A 20,589-nucleotide genomic window follows, 5' to 3' on the forward strand; every position below is an offset into this window, starting at 1 on the left:
GCCAACACCTTTGACGTGAAGGCGCTGGCAGGATAGCCAGCGAAACTGATGTCTATTAACAAGATGACGAGAAGAAAACCCTGAAGAAATGCAGAGATCATCCGGTATCTTATTTACGAGTTTGAAGGTTAGGGTTAGGATAATTTCACGTCTACCTTTGCTTTGGTGGTTTTATTTTTTTAGATCATGGGACCCTTCCAATTCTGAACACCTCATTAGTTGATCATGCCTTCTGGCTCTCATGAGTTGTCCGATGAGTGGGTTCTTGATGCTCTGGAAGAAAAGAGTGCAGGATGTCTTGATACCACTTCGGAGGTTTCAAATGGATACTCCCTTGACTCCAGGTTTAAAGATTTCCACCATCTCATTCTTCTGTGAAGATTCAAGAAAATAATTGGGAACAGATCAGCAGTGAAGACATGCCTGTGATCTTAACATGTGATTTAGTTGCAAAACAAATATCACCTGTTCTGTGTAAAGATGATCCCGTGGCATATTTTGAGATAAATTTTGAAAATGAAATAATTACAATTATAGCATAGTTTCTTGAATATTTGCAAAGAAAACTACCCAGCAAAAAATATCTCACCATCAAAAGTGGGTTCCCGCAACTCTGGAGGATTTAACTGTATTTTTAGGTTTAAGACTTAAATTAAGATTAAGCTTGAGACTTAGATTTCAGAATTTTAAAGAAAAATTGCGTTATAAATTCAATTTTTTCTAAATGTAATGAGCGAGGAAAGGTTTTCATTACTCAACAAATTTCTCAGTTTTGTCGATAGAAAGAGGAAGGAATTTGTAAAAAAAGATCCTTAGCACTATACAATTTTGCTACTTAAATATAAGTGGACAAAATCACTGCGGGACAAAATTTAGATCAGTGCAAAGGAAGGACTGATAGGAAACATGCTCGATCGAGCAGATGGCATTTTGTTCAACATAACCCACAAAATGAAATATTTAAGTTTAAAAGAAGAAATTGTGTATTCAATCAGGAAAATAAAAAGAGAAATGAGACAAGGCGCTGACGTAGAAACTGCTCAGGATCCTGTTTAAAGAAACACAGGTCTTAATGTTAGAGATTTTTTAAAATTATTTCCTCCATTAGATTTGATGTCTTCTCATCATAATTTAAGTGTCGGAAGTAAAATTTTTTGAAAAAAGTTTTCTGGGCATTAATGGTTTAAAGAAACATAGGTCTACTACTAACCACTGGACACAGGGAGCAGGCAAAAGTAAAGAACTCATAATATGGTACGTACGTATTAATAATTATGAAGTTTGAAAATCTTCCATACAATATACATTTTTGGAAGTATTTTGGAGAGCGATTACGATGCTTAAAATATTGTACTCAATGTCTGCACCAGTGGCACAGGGAGGGGGGTTTGAGGGATAAACTCCCACCAGAGCTCAAAAAAGTTTTTTAAGTTCAATCCATTTTACTTAATTGGATTAATATTACTTACAGAATAGTGTAAATATTATTAATGTATTATTAAATATCCCTCCGAAAGCTGCAAAACTCACCATTTTGAACTATTTATCTTGAAATTTTTCTGAAGCAGTGTCCCCACACATCCCGCTTACCCTGGCAGGTATTCCACTCCCCCAGACACCCCAGTATTAGTTGTGCCTAAGACCCTCCCTAGCCTTAATTCTACAGAATCACAGTCTGCACAGAATCTTTAGTGCTGCCAAATTTAAGCACCCCGAGTTAAATACCCACCATTCAAGCACCGTATAGGAACAGAATTGAAGGACGCATATGCTGCACTGCACAGAGGTGAGAGGTTTAATAGTGTTGAAGCAAATTTATAAGGTACCTAAGTTACCTTGATAAAAAAGTGATGCCTATGTGCATATTTGATTTGTTTACGTTAGTTTATAGTGAAGGGATAGCCAAAAAGGAAGAGCAATGGAATTAGTAGAAAAAGTATAGCGATTATTGCCTAGCAGCAGTAAGAATGTGCAATACCACATGGACACAGGGCTAGTTAAAAAGTGAACATGGAGAGTTGTTGGATTGAATAATAACATGCAAATTAATGAGTCAAGCAGATGGATTTGAGCAATTACTGAAATAGAGGTGGAAAAAATGATATCATCTGTGTAAAGAAATGAGTGATAGTGTTGCAATAAATATATTTTTTATGCTCTACAGTAAGGTAAAAGCGATGATTTCTACCCACTCCAATGATCAACTATGCATAAAATATTCTTCTATCCAGCAATTCATGAATTCAAAAGGAAATGAGGAAAGGTCGCACTAGAAGGAATTGGGAATTCAATGGTATTATCCAAGAGTATGGCTAAAAAACTGTTTGGTGGCATTATGCAAATTTAGGCTTTTTAAAGGAAGCGGTCAGTCCCATACAAAGTTTCTTGAAAAGCAGGCTAATACAAAGATTCTCCAACACAATGGGACAAAAAATATGAATCAACAATTAATGGAAAATAATTTTTATTGATGAAGGGAAAATATACAAGAAGAGGGCCATGTTATGGAAATATGTAGTGTTGTTTCGTCCAATTCACTTTTGCTCCTGATATCCCATCCTGAATACACATCAATTGTGTGTTTGATATAAGTAAATATGATTTGTGCATTGAATTTTAAGATTTAAATGTGAAAGAATAGTAGGCAGATCAAATCTTTTTCTTAAAATTTGACCTCCTATCATACTTTACTTCAGCCATTCATAATTGGGAATTTTAAGCCCTAAAATAAGTTTTGGCATTTCCAAAGCAAAGGGGAAAAGGTATGAGCCAGCAGCCAATCACAGCAATTTGGTATGGCAAATGAAATAAAAATATACTGACTGAAAAACTGTGGTAATCATGAAAAAAGGTGAGCTTAAGGGCCGAGTAAGTTTGGCATTAATTTCAAGAGTAGGTAAATGAGAAGGCTAAAAGATAAACATCATTACTTAATCACATGTTTTGCTTTCAAGTTTTTTATTTTAGCAAGAAAGAAGATTTTGTACAAGAATCAACAACGCCTGTGCTTTGAAGCTTACTTATATTATTTCTTACTTCACATACCTACTTTGGCTACTAATACTACTTTTAAGTTGATCTGTAAAATATAAAAAAAACCTCCGTAGGAGTCATACCATTTTCACTTATACAAATTGGAAATTAGGCTTAAATCAAGAGTAACCCATTTTCTAATACAAGAGTGATCTATGGAATAGAAAAAAACAAGAGTTCTTGAAAATTCTTTGGAAAATAAAGTTCCCTATATTTTCAGTGGATTCACTTTTAAGTACTAACATTGCCTGGCAATGTTTTGTATACATAAGCAGTTTACTTTCATTTGATTAACAAGGGTAGTTGCATCATTAAGGCAGGACACAATTTATCCAAAAACACAACAATCACAAAGCTACCGAGAAGCATATAGTAGCAGCAACAATAAACCATATCTGTAAGTCAAGTGGCTTAGGTTTAACACTTTCTTTTTCAATAATACTTTATCGACTAATAACAACCTATCAAGAGAAAAGCATTCTTGAAATTCAGTTCGTAGATTTTAAATGATAGGCTTAGGCTTATTAGAATGATTTCATTTAAATTACTATGGTGAGGCAAAAGGAAAATTTTTGCTGTGAGAAAAAAATGTCACAGCAGTGTGACAATATTTTACAATTGAAAACGACAACATTTTACCACTAAAACATTGGTAGAGCAAACATATTTGAAAATCAGATTCATGAAATATCTTTCAATACAATACATCTATTCATTAGAGTGATATGACAATATTTTACAATAGAAAACCCAATATCTAACCTTAATTATTGGTAAAGTAAACATATTTGTATATCAAATTCAGCAACACACCTTTTAATACAAAATATCTAATAACTACTGTCACATTATTTTTAGGCTATGGACACAACTTCACCGATTTCAACACGGCAAAATTCCTTGCCTTCACTATTTAATCATATTGAGGAATTAGAAGGATATTACTATGGAGAATAGACCTTTTAGCAGTCAACTTTTAGTGAAAGCTACAGGCAAACTGCCTTCATTGAGTGTGTGGCAAGTGGGTGGCCTTGCACTCTTTGCTACTGATCTCCATGAAACTGCAAATCAGAAATCCACGACTTCTTCATACATTCCCCAATATGTGTCAACATCCCTATTGTGTATTTCCTAATGATTGTTAAACTTTATTTCCATGAGTGAGAATTAATAATGGGGCTCCTCAATAAATATTTGCAACAGATAAAATGAGAACAATCATAAAATCTATATGACATATATTTTTGCTGCGGGTATGCATGAAATGTGTGTACAAGTAGGGAATATGAGTAATCCCTTCATACCAAAAAAAATATTGTATTTAGATGTATTCGTTGCCACGCATAAGCAAAAATCTAAAAAACATACCTTCTAATGCAGTAGGGATCGATGAAACTGAGATACCAGGGAACTGTTGGAAATTCTTCTGAAAATGAAGTTCCCTGCATCTCTCAGAGGAATCACTTTAAAGTACTTAAATTGGTTAGCTAAGTTTTGAAAACATGCGGTTTATTGTCATTTGTTTAACATTGATAGTTGCATCTTTAATATAAGACAGTTTATACCAAAACAAACCAATCACAAGGATATAGAGAAGCATATAGTAGCAGAAACAATCATGTCCACTCATTAATTCAGTTGGCTGACGTAAGACTTCCCTTGTCAATCATAATTTATCGCTTAATTGATCTCTAAAGAAAAAAGTATTCTTGATATGCAGTCATGAAAATTTAAATGATAGACTGACAAAGGATTGATTGCATTTAAATATCTACGATTATCCGCAAATGGAACATTTTTGCAGAAAAAAAGGTTAAGAAACATGACGTTAATTTACCATTGAAAAATTGGTATAGTAAACATTATTGTACATCAACTTCCATTACATATTCCCCAGTACAAATTATCTATTCACTGCATTCACAATATTTTAAAGTTATTGGCACAATAAGAACAATTAAATACCAGTAAAAAACCTCCTCGCATTCATTCTTAATTCACAATAATACATACATGTTAAGGATTAAGAAAGGTATCGTAAAAAAGGAGAGTACTCCTTCAAGGGACAATTTTGAGTAAAAGTTACTAGTATACTGCCTTTTTCAGAGAGCCGTAAGTGGGCAGCCATTCAATTTTTGCTATAAAGCTACATCAAAGTACAAATTAGAAGTCCATGACTTCTTTAGCATGCACTACAATGTGTTGCCATCCCTATTGAATATTTCCTCATCATAATGAAACACTACTTCTGTAAGCGAGAATGAATTACTAGGCTCATCAGTACAGACTTTCTTAAGGTGAAATGAAAACAATTGTGAAATCTAGAAGACCTATCCTTCCTGTGAATTTGCATGACAAGTCTCTGTAAGTAATGAATCTGAGTGAACCAATTATACCCGTAGCTGGAAAATTAATGTCTCTCACATGTGTGTACGGAAATGCCTCACGAGGTGACTCTTTCCAGAGAAAGATTTCCCACATTCGCTGCACGAATAGGGTTTATCCCCTCTATGAGCACGCAAATGATAGTCAAGGGTGGACTTGTGAGAAAAGGACTTGCTGCAGACATTGCATGAATACGGTCCGTCTCCTGTGTGTATACGTGTGTGTGTGGTTAGGTTGTAACTCTTAGAGAAAGATTTGCAGCATATTGTACATGAAAAAGGCCTCTCTCCTGTGTGGGTACGGACATGCATGTTGAGGGTGCTACTTTGAGTGAAGGATTTCCTGCAGATACTACAGGAATAAGGTTTATCTGCTGTGTGTATGCGCATGTGCACGGTAAGGTTATTACTACGACTGAATGATTTACAGCATATTGTACATGAATAAGGCCTCTCTCCAGTATGTGTACGCATATGCTTGTTGAGGTTGCCACTCAGAGAGAATGACTTATTGCATACACTACAGGAATAAGGTTTATCACCTGTGTGTATGCGCATGTGGTGGGTAAGGTTACCACTTTCAGTGAAGGACTTCCTGCAGATACTACAGGAATAAGGTTTATCTTCTGTGTGTATGCGCATGTGCACGGTGAGGTCATAATTACGACTAAATGATTTACAGCAAATGCTACATGAAAAAGTTTTGTCTCCTGTGTGTGTAAGCATATGGGTGTTGAGGTTGCTACTCTGAGAGAATGACTTATTGCATACACTACAGGAATAAGGCCTCTCTCCTGTGTGTATGCGCATGTGTTTGTTGAGAGTAGAACTAAGAGTGAAACACTTATAACACACACTACATGAATAAGGCCTCTCTTTTGCTCCTGAACACTTTCCCTTTTTGATGTCTCTATCACCAGGGAAGGATTTTGAGGAGACACTTTCTACACATGGGTCAGCTCCTACAGCAAATCTTCTCCCTTCTTTACCCTTTTCTTTCTCATGTGTTCCCTCAGGTATTTCCTTAAGACGCCCACTTCCTTTTCGCCTCAGCTCTTGTCTTTTACTATTTGCACCTTTTATATCTAGCACATCGGATGACTCTGCAGAAACGTCCACATTGCTGGCACCAAAATGAGTTTCCAGGTGTTTGATGAGCTCACTTTTGGTGCTGAATCTATCTGTGCAGTGGTAGCAATTATGTAAAGTCTTGCTTGATCTTTTACCTTTTACAGCATTTTTTGTCTCACAACCACTATACTCATCTTTGTCCCCCACGACTGCCTCTGTGCAACTCCTCCTCTTTTTACTGAGTCTGATCATCCTGAGGGTATTAGGGATAATTGGTGTATCGCAACCACTTCCACCCCTCGCAACTGACCTTGTGAATCTCACTCCACTGATATTGGATACTTGTTTGTCCATCGTCAGGAATTGAGCAAGATTTTCACTTATCAGCAAAAAGAGCACCAAGGATTTCCAAGTCTGATTTCCACTGAGGCTGATGAAGGAATACAGTCATCCATTAGCTGTATCCCTAAACTTCTTTCCACCAGCTAGGAGCCCTAGAAAAGAATTTTAATATTTTAATCACAAAAGAAAATTATGCTTGTCTCATTTATGAAAGCCTTTTGGTAGACAACCAAAGCCATTTGATAGAAAGCAATATGCAGGCATACCCCGAGTTACGCAAAAGATGTGTTCCGGTTTGAGTCGAAATTTACGTAAATCAAACATTCTGCATCATAGATTGTGTAGGGTGAATTCTCAGCAGAGAAACGCACAGTAAATTCTCAGTGAAGTTTCATTCAATTCACTGCGATGTTCATGAACACTTCCCCGTATTGCTACATTCATAGATACAAAATCAATTAACATTAATAAATATAGAGAGTTGCTTCTCCAGCATTGCCAATCAAAATGCCTAACATTATTACCCAAATTGACCGATTGAATGGATTTGGGAAAGTATGGTATCTCAACGCTACATTACTTAACTGAATACTTAAATTGATACATTATGTTATACTGTGATCTGAGTTTAATCATTACATCTTCTGCCTATTATATATTATGTTGATTGATTAACCTAGTGGTTTCACTGTCACAATTAATATAGAAAGGGTGACGAGTATTACTCGCAAATAACTCATAAAAAATACCAATTATCACTATATTCTTAGATACATCACACGCATATTCACTCAATCTTTCATGCACCCAAACATACTTTTATTGTCTCATATCTCAATAAAATGACATGAAAATATCATTTAATATTTACTTCATTGGAAACATAGAATGGTATTTCTAATGCACGCAGCTAATTAAAAGTGAGCTTTTATTCAGCCAGCTCCATCATTTACTTGCAAAAAAGTTGGAGGGGAAAAGCTTTCAAAAAAGCTGTATTTATTCGCATTGGCACTCAATATGAGAGAACGAAAAAATGCAGCTTTGCAAAATACAACACGGTAACCCAGTCGCCAGAAACATGTAAACAAGTACGCAATTGCCAAAACTCAACATTTCAATGCATTTACGTGGGTACTAAACAATTCTTTTCCGCAATAGAGATTTCTGCTCGGACTTCATTTTCTTTTAATTCCACAGACGGCAATGTCCAAACTTAAGGATACAATTTTTAAACAGTTGAAAGTCGGGTGTGTATGCTGGGTAACAAGCTGTATCATACAGGAGTGAGCGCAGCCACTTCCATCGCTAGAACTGCAAATTTTCACGTCAATTGGTTACTTGGGATTTAAAAGTGATTTTTCTACAGAAATTAATGAAACTTCCTTCGAGGAATGATAGTAATAACATTTCAGGCATACCTCAGCCCTCAGATTCCACAATTAGAACGCACAGTTCTGATTCCGTGGGGTGCTATTCCGTGGCATTAATATTCATATATTGCCGTTGGTAACAGCCAGGAATCCTTCCTTTCAAGGAGATAAAACAATATTATGAACAGTCACATAAACATAGGTTGAAGAAAGGAAAATTATTACGAAAAATTATAAGAGGGACATTACGTATAAGATTAAGCAAACACAGGCTGCTCTACAGTGCAGCATTTTTCCACATGTAAACATGTCCACTTAGGAACAAGGACAATGGAAGACTGAAGGCATTCAAGATATGGGAGTGGAGAAGAATTGGAAAGGTAACTGGATGCAGAGAATGAACAAAGTGCTGACACGGTGGGTGACAAATGGCATCTTCTATATATATGGAGGAGACAGAAGATATGGATGGAGTGAGTACACATTGAGCCGGGAGAAAATGTTGAAAACAGTTTTTGAGGGTAAAATGCTGGGTAAACGATGAAGAACGAGGAAGAGTATAAGATTTTTTCTTTCTTTCGCAAATTGATGAGAGGACAGCCATAGGGTAGGGGCGACTCCCAGAACACTCCATGGAAACATGCCTTATCAGTGAAGTGTTGAAGTTATTATGTTACAATCAAGTCGAATGTAAATTTATTGCTTGATGCAGAGATGGCACTGCGACGTCGATTTTGTAGTTATGTACGTTACTAAGAGAGTCAACAAACAGAGAGAACCTAAAAAAGAGAAAGACTAGTATCTGCAGTTAAAACAGAGTTATTGTAATGTTCCTCTGATAAATTAATGTGCTCAAGAATATATAAAATTCAATAGGTTATGGACGCAGCACGCCCATCTCACGCTAGTTGTTTTTAAATACGTACGGAGTTGCAAGCAAGATTGTGATAATTACGTCGAGTCAAAGTTTGCTGTAAGGTCTGGTTAATTCAGCATTCTTTAAGAATGGAAGCACATCAAACCCCTGGCTGGAGAGGCGGACTGGCCAATTTGGAAGGGGAAATTGCGGGACTTGTTAGATTACCACGAAGGAGCCCTAGATGCCATTGATGGAAAATTGGCGAAACCCGAGTATCTGTCGCCTTATGCTACGGAAGATGAAAACAAAGAGCACAATAAAGTAAGAGATTTATTCTGTAAGGCAAATAGTTACTCAAAGTCAATCATTTCAAGTTCAGTGACTGACGTAATTTATGAGAAAATCATGGACAAAGAAACTAAGCGAGAGGCGTGTGAGGCATTAAAGTCAAATTTTGAGGCATCATCCAAAGACCAGCTGTTCAAAATATGTACCGAGTTTTTTGTGTTTAGCCGGATTAATGGAGAGGATGTTTCAACTCATGCCCAGTTTCATCACCCAGTTGTGTACGTACGAGCGAAATTTCAGGGGGAGCGCTAGCACAGAGGGAGACTCTGCAGGAGACACATTATTCGTGAAGAGCGGAAAACCAAGGTCAAGTCAAAGTTGGAAGAGGTCAAAAGGAAATGACACTTGCAACTACTGCAAGAAGAAAGGGTATTGGGTTAAGAATTGTGAGAAGTGGATTGCAGATGGAAGACCGGAGAAGAAGAACGTCACAAAGGTTGCACACAGCAATGAAGTTGACACCAAATGTGCAATAACTCTAGAATGCAACGAAGTGTTTGCAATGGAGTAGCATTCAACAGATTGGTGGATTGACAACGGAGCAACAAAACACATAACAAATTCTTATGCGTATTTTAGTGAATTTAAGGAGTTCAAGATTCCTAATTCACTTAAAGCAGCGGGCAAAGAGAAGCTTCAGGCTGTTGGGAAAAGGACTTTAAAGATTTTGTCCAAAGTGGAGGGCAAAGTTTTGCAATTGGAGCAACGAGATGTTTGGTACGTTCCTGAAATTTCGAAAAACTTATTTTCTGCTCTTTCAGCTCATGACAGAGATAAGAACAGTAAGTTCTGGTCATTGGCAACGAGGTGTTGGTTTCAAGTGAACAACCAAAACATTGTTTGTGGATCAAGAAAAGTCGGAGGAACTCTCTTCAAAGCATAGATAACCGCGATTCTTCCAGAGAGTGAAAAAGGCGTAAATGTTGCTGTAGCTGATGGTTCGGTACTGATTTTGTATCACGAAAGGTGGAGGCAGCAAGATAAGCGAATGTGAGAGAGATGCTTAAGATAGAGTTGGGTATCACTGAGAAGATGATGAAAGAATGTTGTGAGCCCTACATTTTTGGCAAGTCACATCGTCTCCCGTTTGGCACTCGGAGAAAGCAACAAGACCTGGAAAACTTTTTTCTTCTGATGTTGTAAGCCCATTTTGCGAATCTTGTAGTAAAAATCGATTTCTAGTTGTGTTCAAGGATAGCTACACAAAGTTTCGTTATGGCTTCGTAATTAAACAAAAGTCAGATGTCAAAATTGTGTTAAAACAGGTCTTAGCACATGCAAAGACACTTGGGCATAACATTAAAGAGCTACTCAGTGACAATAGAGGAGCATTTGATTGTGAAGAGATTAAGCACATTCTAGCAGAGAGTGGAATCACAAAGAGACTGACAGCGCCATACCCAGCTCAGCAGAATGGCGGCAGTGAGCGTGAGAATAGAACAATCGTCAAGACGGCAAGGACCTTCAAGCACTCAAAAAGTGAAGTTGAATTTCCTGATGCAATATGGGCAGAGCTAGTGACAACAGCCATTTACATTTTTAACAGAACAGGAAAATCGTCAGAAGATGGAGTCAGTCCATATGAACTGTGGATGGGAAAGAAACCAAGAATCAAACATCTGCGTATCATTGGATCTTCCTGCTATGTTCACATTCCATCCAAAAAGAGGGGAAAGATGGATAAGAAGGCAGTGAAAGGATTCCTAGTAGGATATGACGGAGATGAGCGATACATAGTTTACGTTCCAACTAACCACAGAGTAATCCTGTCCAGAGATGTACAATTCAAAGAGAGAATTAAGGAATGTAAGGACGAAGTCAAGCTACCATTCAAAGAATTCGGGCCTAGAGACGAATTAGAGGAAAAGATGCAAGAAGAGCCACAGATCGACATTGAGAAAGAATCATCAATGAGTGATGTAGAATCACTTAGTGAAGGTGAATCAATTACAGATAAGGAAGAAAACTCGGAGCACGTTTCTGAAAGAATTTTGAGAAATAGATCAACCTTGAAGAGACCGAAACATCTTGAAGACTACACCATGAGAGTGGAGGAGTTCTTCAACCAAGTGATGGAGGATCCTGAGACCTTTGAAGATGCACTGAGAAGGGAGGATTCAGTCGAGTGGAAGAAAGCTATGGATCCTGAAATTGCCTCATTGAAAGAGTATCAAACCTGGATTTTGACAAAGCTTCCACCAGGTGCAAAGGCAATTCCATTTAATAGCATTTCGACTCAAGAAAAATCCAGACGGCAGCATTGACAAGTACAAGGGGAGATTGGTTGTTAAGGGATTCAGTCAACGTTATGACATCGATTATAGCAAAACTTTCAGTCTGGTAGCAAAGATGGGAACTATACGCTCAATGCTAAGCATTGCAGCAAGTAAGAGGATGCACCTGACACCATTTAACGTGTTGACAGCATTCCTTTACGCAGAACTTGAAGAAACCATTTTCATGAAACAGCCTCAAGGATATGAAGATGAAACAAGCAAGGTTTGTTTGCTGAAGAGAAGTCTTTATGGACTTAAGCAAGCACCCAGATGCTCGAATAAGCGACTCGGATCAGTCCTGCATCAACGTGGGTTTATGGCCAGCGATGCCGATCCATGTTTATACATTCGAGAGAGGAATGGTAAGAAGCTCATACTAGTGATCTATGTAGATGATGGCTTGATGGCAGCAACAAATATACAAGAGATGGAAGATTTTATTGAAGAATTAAAGAATGAGTTCAAAATTATTTCAAAGCAAGCAAGCTATTTTCTGGGCCTTGAAATTCAACAAGAAGAGAGGCTCATTACGAAAAATCAAAGAGCATACGCAAAGAAAATTTTAGAACGCTTCAATTTTTCAGAATATAGGTCAGTATCAACCCCAAAGCTGAAAGGTGCAGAACTTTCCACATCAGGGAAGGATGACGAGGCACCAAGGTTACCCTACAGGCAGGCCATTGGAGCTCTGATGTATTGCTTGGCACAAGACCAGACTTGGCTTATAGTGTCGGATTCCATTAGGGCACACTCGAAAATCCAACTCAGCAGATGTGGCAAGAGTAAAGAGAGTTTTATAGATACATAGCAGGGACATTGGATCGGTGGATAGTATATTGAAGCAATGTAGATGAGGGTTTCCTGGATGTCTACAGAGATGCAGATTTTGGAGGATGCATTTCAACAGGTTATTCAACCTCTGGAGTCATCGTTAGGTATGCAGGAGGTGCGATTTCATGGATGAGCCAACGACAAGCTGTCCTAGCAACTTCAATAACGGAAGCAGAGATCATCGCAGCAAATGAAGGAGCCAATGAGGCAATTTGGCTTAGCAGACTGTTCACAGGAACAATACAACTTAAAAAAGTTCCAGTCATTCAAGTTGACAACTCAGCAGCGGTGAGACTGGCTAAAAACCCAGAGTTTCATCACAGGACAAAACATATTTCCATTAAGCACTTTTTCATCGGAGTGAAAGTGACGGAAGGCAAGCTTGAAGTTCAAAAGATCTCCACAGAACATCAAGTGGCTGATATCATGACGAAGCCGTTGCCAATGAAACGTCTGAAGATCTTGTCTGTGAAAACAGGGCTGATGTGAAGTAGGAAGAACAATGAGCAATTACTGTGTGCTTTTGTTAGTTGAGACAGTAATTGTATGTTTTTCAGTATTTCTTGTTTTTTCAGTATTTCTTCATGTCGTTAAATTCAACATTAATTTACAAGTGTGGAAGTTATTATGTTAAAATCATGTTGAATGTTAGTTTATTGTTTGATGTAGAGATGGTGCTGCGACGTCGATATTGTCAAGAGAGTCAACAAACAGAGAGAACCTAAAAAAGAGAAAGACTAGTATCTGCAGTTATAACAGAGTTATTGTAATATTTCTCTAATAAATTAATGTGCTCAAGAATATATAAAATTCAACATAAAATACTTAAGTAATAACCACCTATGTATACACATGCAATTAGAACAAATCTTATGAAATCATGATTATGTCATCAAGAAATAAGACTTAATAATTATAATAAGACATTTGTTTATAATTCCATACTTTGACCATCAGCCCACAAAATATTTACCAAAAATATAAATAGACCAAAAATTTCATTTTCTATAAGTACTACCATGATAGAAACAAGAGCTAAGCACAAAAAAGACAATATTAAGTTCTGAGTGACAGAGAGTTTGATAAGAAAAAGAAGGTTTGGGAAATAGGCATGGCAGCGGGGATTTCCGATGGTGATTTCCAAAGATCAAACTTAGCTAAAATGGGTAAAAGTTATACCTTTGTATGCAGAACAAGCTCATAATTTAAAAAAATTTCAAATTAACAATAATTTAAAATTGTAACAAATTCACCAAACTACTCCAGAGCAAATGGTCAGGTGGAAATAACTGTCCAAACACCTAAAAAAGTTAACTAAAAAAGATAAGAAGCTAATAAAGTTATACCAAGAGCACTACTTAAGCAGTTTAACACTCCAGTGGTTGGAACCAACTAGACCTTCCAATTATCAATCAATTAAAGGCTACTTAACTACCAATCTCTAAACACCTATTAATCAACTTAAGGTTAACGGTTTAAGTACTAATTTCTAAACACCTATTACCCCCAAACATCCCAAAAAAGAAAGGATATGAAAACTTATGTATTGCAAGTACAAAATATCTCAAAGTAGTACCATAATGGAAACCAACATGATGTACAGACAAAAAGACTCGACATTAAATTAAAAGTGAATGAGAAAGTGTATTTGCGTGACAAGATAAAGAAGGTTTGGGAAATGGGCATGACAGTGGTAATTGCTGATACACCAGGACCTTAAATTGAATTAGTTTGCATACACTAGGTGAGATGTGTAAAAGTGAAGAGTTGTGCACAGAACAAGCTAATACCATTGGGATGGAGGGAGTTACTGATACTCCCAGACCATACTCGTTTAATATATATACAATACAATGTAAAGGTTAAGAACTAAATTACCAATCTCTGAACACCAGTTGGCCTTGGTAGCAGCAGCTAATGCCCTCCCAACCCAAACAAGAGGTCACCAGTTCAAGTCCCGCCTCAGCAAGTTCCTCCTATCTAGAGCATGGTTGTTTGTGTACGTATAATTGTGAAATGCGTTGAAAACCCCGATATAAAATGGCCAATATGAACTGTATTTGGTGGTTTGGGATTTAATAAAAATTAAAAAAAAAATAAAAATAAATAAAATCATTACTTTACTTTAATATGAATACACTCAGAACAAACCACCACCTTTGAAAGCGTGAAGTTAACAACAGCTACAAATTTGTTGATGAGTTGGATGTAGGTGTCCCCTATGTGAGTGCTAACTCTCAGGTCAAAAAAAGTAGAACAAGTCGTTCCGACAGCATTGTACTAATTTTACGTATGCCTCGACATACGTAAATCCGTACTTACGTAAGTGATAACCGTATTTCAGGTGATTACATTAATTTTCGAATGCGAGCACGATGAAGTAGATATTCACTCGTATACCCAATGGCAGAAAAAATATCGAATAGTTAACCAGTTTTTTACATGCTAAACAAAACAAAGTGACCCATTTTTATCATTCTTTGAAGGAATTTTCATTAATTTCTGTAGAAAAATCACTCATAAATCCCAAGTAACCAATCGACGTGAAATTTTGCATTTCTAGCGATGGAAGTGGCTGCGCTCACTCCTGTATGATACAGCTTTTTACATAGCATACACACCCGACTTTCAAGTATTTAAAAATTTTATCCTTAAGTTTGAACATTACCGTCTGTGGAATTAAAAGAAAATGAAATTCGAGCTAAAATCTTTATTGCGGAAAAGAATTGGTTAGTACCCACGTAATTGCATTGAAATTTTGAGGTTTGGCAATGAACGCTGCCAAAATTGAAGAAACATTTGACACACGATATTAATTGCATATTTGTTTACATGTTTATGGCGACTGGGTTACTGTATTTATTTTGAAAAGATTTTATTAAGCTGCATTATCTCGTTCTCTCATATTGTGTGCCAATGGAAATGAATTCTGCATTAATGAATGCTTTTCCCCACTAACTTTGTTAGAAGTTAGTGACAGAGTTGGCTGAATAAAAGCTCACTTTTAATTAGCTGCGTGCATTAGAAATACCATTCTAAGTTTCCCATGAAGTAAATATTCAAATGATGATATTTTCATGTCATTTTATTGAGATAAGAGAGAATGAAAGTATGTTCGCGTGCATGAAAGATTGAGAGCATGTGCTTGTGAATGTATCTAAGAATTTCTTGTGTTATTTGCTCGTAATCCTCAACACCCCTCCTACGTGTATAAACTGCAACAGTGAAACTACCAGATTCATCAATCAACATAATATATATAAGGCAGAAATATAATGACTAAAGGCAAGTAGACAATACATACTATGGGCCCTTAGATCACAATTAACCAATTTAAGTATTCAGTTTCGTAATGTAGCGTTGAGATACTGTACTTTCCCAAATCAAAACGCGATCGGTCAATTCGAAGAATAATATTATGCATTTTGATATAAAATACTCAAGATACAACTCCCAGACAATACTTATCATCACCATGCTATATAAAGATTATCTTCCTGAGGGAAGAATATAGTGTGAATCACTATATTGTTACCGTAGTTAGTTGATGGTTACTGATTTGCTATAGTAATTTATTGTTAAACAACAATACAGAGCAGTATTGGCAAAAGGGCAAAGCCATAACAGGCACCTGGTGAGACCAATTAAAGAGGGCATTTATCAGCATAACCAATGAAAATTGATTAGCATAAAATAATTAGGCAGCTTCAAAACATTAGTCATGAACATCCCCCAACGACAACACTAAAAGTAGCATTTAGAACAAATGAATACAATCACTTCATTGATAGAGAAAAAGAGAGAGAGAGAGTATATCGGAACTCAAAAGGTTATTCACAAGCAGAAAATAATCAGGGAGCTTCAAAGGGATTGTCACGATAATCCCCCCAAATCTCAACGTTAAAAGAAGCATTATGAACCAATAGAAATAAATAGTACATTATTTCAATAAAAGCGTGTCTATCAGCACAAGAAAAACATGGTCAGACGCACAAAAAAATCAGAGGGCTTAAAAAATGTCTTTAGAACACCACAGATTTCGGAACTTAGCATTATTATTTATTGGAAATAGATAGTACTTGATTGCCATTGAAGAGAGAGCCAAATCAGCATGGCTAAAGCAAACTCATAGGCAAAAAATGATCAGACATTTTTTAAAGAATGTTAGGAGCATTCACCAATACTCAGCAATAGAAGAATCATTATAAACATATGGAAATGGGCAGTACATAATCGCATACAATAAGAGGGCTTGATAGCACTCAAAAACATGTTCATAAGTATAAATTAATCAGGGAGCTACAAAGGAAATACCATGAGCATCACTCAAAGGAGAGCACTTACAAAAAAATTATCTACAAATGGAAATAAGCTCTTCATGGTGACCATTAAAGACAGCAACTATGGTATTCAAGACAATTGAAAAGATTTTTCAGAAGCACAAAACCGTTACGCAATTTCAAAAATATGAACATTCCCCAATGGTCACCAGTAAAAAATTACTGAACTAATGCAAATTGGAACTTTATCAACACTCAAAAGAAAAATTAAAAGAACAACACAATAAGGAAACTTCAAAGGATATGTCATGATAATACCCCAAAACTCAGTGGTAAAAGAAGCTTTACATACAACTTGATAGTGGTGCTTCATAATGGCAATGAAAGAGAGAGTTTATGAAAACTCTCTCGAAAAGCACACGAAAAGGATTTTTATGAGCACATGGTAATCGGGCAGCTTCAGAGCACATATGTCGAGAATTCCCCACTAATTTGCACTCAAGGAAGCATTATAAAGAAATGAAACTATGCACTTTAAAATGACAGTCAAAGTTATCATTCATCAGCACTTAAAAAAATGTTCACTAGCACAAATAAATTAGGGAGCCTGAAAGGAAAAGTCAGGAGATTCTACAAATACTCAGCACTAATAAAATATTGAGAAAAAATGGAAATAGGCAATTAATGAGATCGTCTATGAGCAATAGAAATGCTAACTCACAAGCAAAACTATCAGGCAATTCCAAAATATTGTCATGAGCATTCACAAATGCCCAGCACTAAAAGAACCAGCACGAACAAATGGAAAGAGATACATGCTTCATGATAGCAATTACAAAGGGCGTTCATGAGCACCCATTTACCTTACCAGCATTTCATCTAATGAATGGAACATAGGATGAGTCAGCCATCACCCTGAATTGTTTACGACAAACGAACTTATGCTTATATCGATCACGTCAAGTCTCATGTCATGTTATTTGATATCGAGTCAGCCTACATTATTAACCGAGACATCGAACAGAACCATGATGCTCTCCAACGAAATAATGTTGATACATTAGGCCGGATACATATAACTCACATTTTCATTGTTGATGAGCAGGCTTTAGCATTACGTCATCCTAAACCGCAGCGTCACTCACACATTTATCAAGTGAAAACCAAATTTTAGGAGCTATCAGATATAAACGTTCAAGACAAGGTCGCAAATTATTTTTTCTTATTAGACACCACATACCAGAACAGATATTTTGCTTTCACAATCCTCTACATTACAAACATAAAGTCAAATTTTAAAATGCAAGTGAATTGATACGTTGATGTTCAATTGTAATTGAAACCGTTAGAGGTTTTTTGCCTTTACACTTATGATAATTTTATTTTGTCGCTAATTTTCCCAAATATTATTCATAGCCAATACATACAAATGTTGAAATTTTAAACGATTACATTGTGAGAGTGAAAAGATTTCCGCGACACTGACTGAGAAGAATGAGAAACTGGAATCGTCACTTAATACAAATGGTATTCCTATCATTCATCGGGAGTAAAAACACAAAGATTCATGGTTGGTAGCATGGTTTAAATACCAGCGATCGCTTAGAAAACATAACCAAAATAACCAGAGAACAACTGAGAAATGTATGTAGCATACTCAAACATCTAGACTAGCTATTTACACCAAGAAAATAATCTTAGTACAAGAGAAACTAGATGCATGACGTTACTACGAGGTTCTTATTAAAATTGTGCATTTTAAGAGACCCATCACCACAAAGACACACGGGCAAATCGCTCATTACTCACAGTCAAAAATAAGGATTATATACACGAATACGTATTCCGTGCTAGGGCATTAGAACACAAGATTATGTTATTATTTCCTCAAATTAAGACAGGCATTAATGGAGCCAGCACTCAACCACCAGCCAGCAACCAAAACCATAGCAAATAAGCGTGTCTTTCGATTAAGGCCAACAACAACACGTTAATATAAATAGCATGACCACTTACTTGTTTATAAACAGAAAATAGCCTCGAGTAATAGAATTTCCGGCATCAATATGATTCCAATAGGAATGTTTAATTATCTGAACAATATCCCTACAAACACACAAAACAGAGAAGTATCACTCCCCAGGTTATACAAGATGTCTCTGCATGCGCCCGCTCAGGATGTAATCGACGGTCGCTAGGCTCGACACTATCGACTCAAAAGTCGAGATGCAAGGACATCAACAGATCGATATCAAAATTCGATCGGCGGGAATTTTTGGAATAGATATACCCTGAAGCGTTGATTACACATACAAGACATGATTTCTTTAGTTTTACTATTAAAGAACATATTAGTTGATTAAAAGCACAAAAATTTAATCTTGCTGTCATATAAAAGGGTTTCGAATTAAATTCATAAGTAAGACTGTACCCAGAGGAACAAAAGATGCATCATAAAATCATCCGTTTAAAAATTCAAGACTTTAGTTGCTAAGCTACCCTCAAAGACTAGGGCCTAATATTTGACGCAGACTATATGTTGTAATGAATCATGTGTCTTTTTCATACCCATCGCATGTAAGAAGGAGGTTCCCATCGTATGTAGAAACCCTTAGCTTAATTTAAAATAAAAAAATTCTTCAAGATGAATTAATCTCATTGAACAATCTTATTTTCATGTAATTTACATAGGAAACACGACACTAAGTGATATATTTGCAATATTAGTTGCTCGATACTTTACTTTTATAATTAATTCATTTCATAAAAACTGAAAAATTTCCTCATTTCCGAAACTGCTGTTCTTTCTACAATTATGTATTTTTAAACAGATATAACGCTTATTCATTTGAACTAGAGTTTGGTCAAAACAATAGGAACAAAAGATCCAACTAGGATGAAATTTTGACCGTGGGAGACAGAGCACATCAGTTATATTAAAATTTATTACAAACTTTATGACGCAAATTTGATTGTGAGACAAAGGCTAAGCTACCTTTAAGGTTAGGGCCTATGGAATATTTATTTTTATAACTTTTGGTTTTTCTCATACCCTAAATTACCCTCTGCTTAATTTCTAATCATTTAAGTTTCCAACACGTGATTTTAAAACATTAAATTTTTCGTTTATAAATGTTTCATTGGGCAGGCATGTATTATAGACTGACTAAATACCTTATTTCTATGCAATTCACAAAGGAACACCCAACACTATGTACTACCATATTCACTACGTTTGTATTTAAATACATTACAAATTCTTAATAAAAAGGTCTCTCCATCAGCAAAAATGTAAATTCAGATACTAAGAGTAAGCAGAAGCAATACGAGTACCTAGTAAGATTTTCCTTCTTCAGAAATATGCCATACATTTATCTTACCAACCTTTCCCAACAATGGTTTACGCAGACACCACTTCATAAAATCACCTCAAATCCAGAACTTAATACCCTTGATGGATCAGAATTCTTACCTAGTTCAATCCATAGCCATTTCCATGATTATTTCTCTTACATTTTCACCACATTCATCAGAACCATCTCAACACTAAGCAGTCCCTTAGCCATACTTATGAAATTGTGAATAAAAATTTGTCCTTGGCCCTTAATCATTAAAAGAACATAATGTATTTAAACTACTACTCAGGCTATTTGTCATTAAATGCAATCAAATGGTTGGATGAATTCAATGAAGTCAACATTCATTCCTTCTTTTGCCTATAAGCTCTTGATAATTGTGCATCTCTACATTTATCTTATTAATTATTTTCTGCATTGCACGAATATTTACGACTAC

At 36.2% G+C, this 20,589-nt stretch overlaps 1 protein-coding gene across 2 annotated transcripts; it reads right to left on the reverse strand.

Annotated features, from left to right (window-relative positions):
* Nucleotides 1-3,276: 3,276 nt before the first annotated feature.
* LOC124172943 (zinc finger protein OZF-like) lies at nt 3,277-18,938 on the reverse strand. Of its 2 annotated transcripts, XM_046552472.1 has the most exons (3): nt 18,811-18,938; nt 8,249-8,356; nt 3,277-6,982 (listed from the first exon to the last, which is right to left on the reverse strand). In XM_046552472.1, the coding sequence occupies exon 3, from the start codon at nt 6,840-6,842 to the stop codon at nt 5,454-5,456; it is 1,389 nt and encodes a 462-aa protein (XP_046408428.1). In that variant the 5' UTR covers nt 6,843-6,982; nt 8,249-8,356; nt 18,811-18,938; the 3' UTR covers nt 3,277-5,453. The 2 variants fall into 2 exon arrangements, with proteins under 2 accessions (XP_046408428.1, XP_046408430.1); XM_046552474.1 differs by lacking the exon at nt 8,249-8,356.
* Between the last annotated feature and the right edge of the window lie 1,651 nt (nt 18,939-20,589).

The sequence above is a fragment of the Ischnura elegans genome (assembly GCF_921293095.1).
Source record: "Ischnura elegans chromosome 13 unlocalized genomic scaffold, ioIscEleg1.1 SUPER_13_unloc_3, whole genome shotgun sequence".
In the NCBI taxonomy this organism is placed as follows: domain Eukaryota; kingdom Metazoa; phylum Arthropoda; class Insecta; order Odonata; family Coenagrionidae; genus Ischnura; species Ischnura elegans.

Coding starts and splice junctions, on each gene's coding strand:
- LOC124172943 (XM_046552474.1), bottom strand. CDS start 6,842: ATGGACAAACAAGTATCCAATATCAGTGGAGTGAGATTCACAAGGTCA.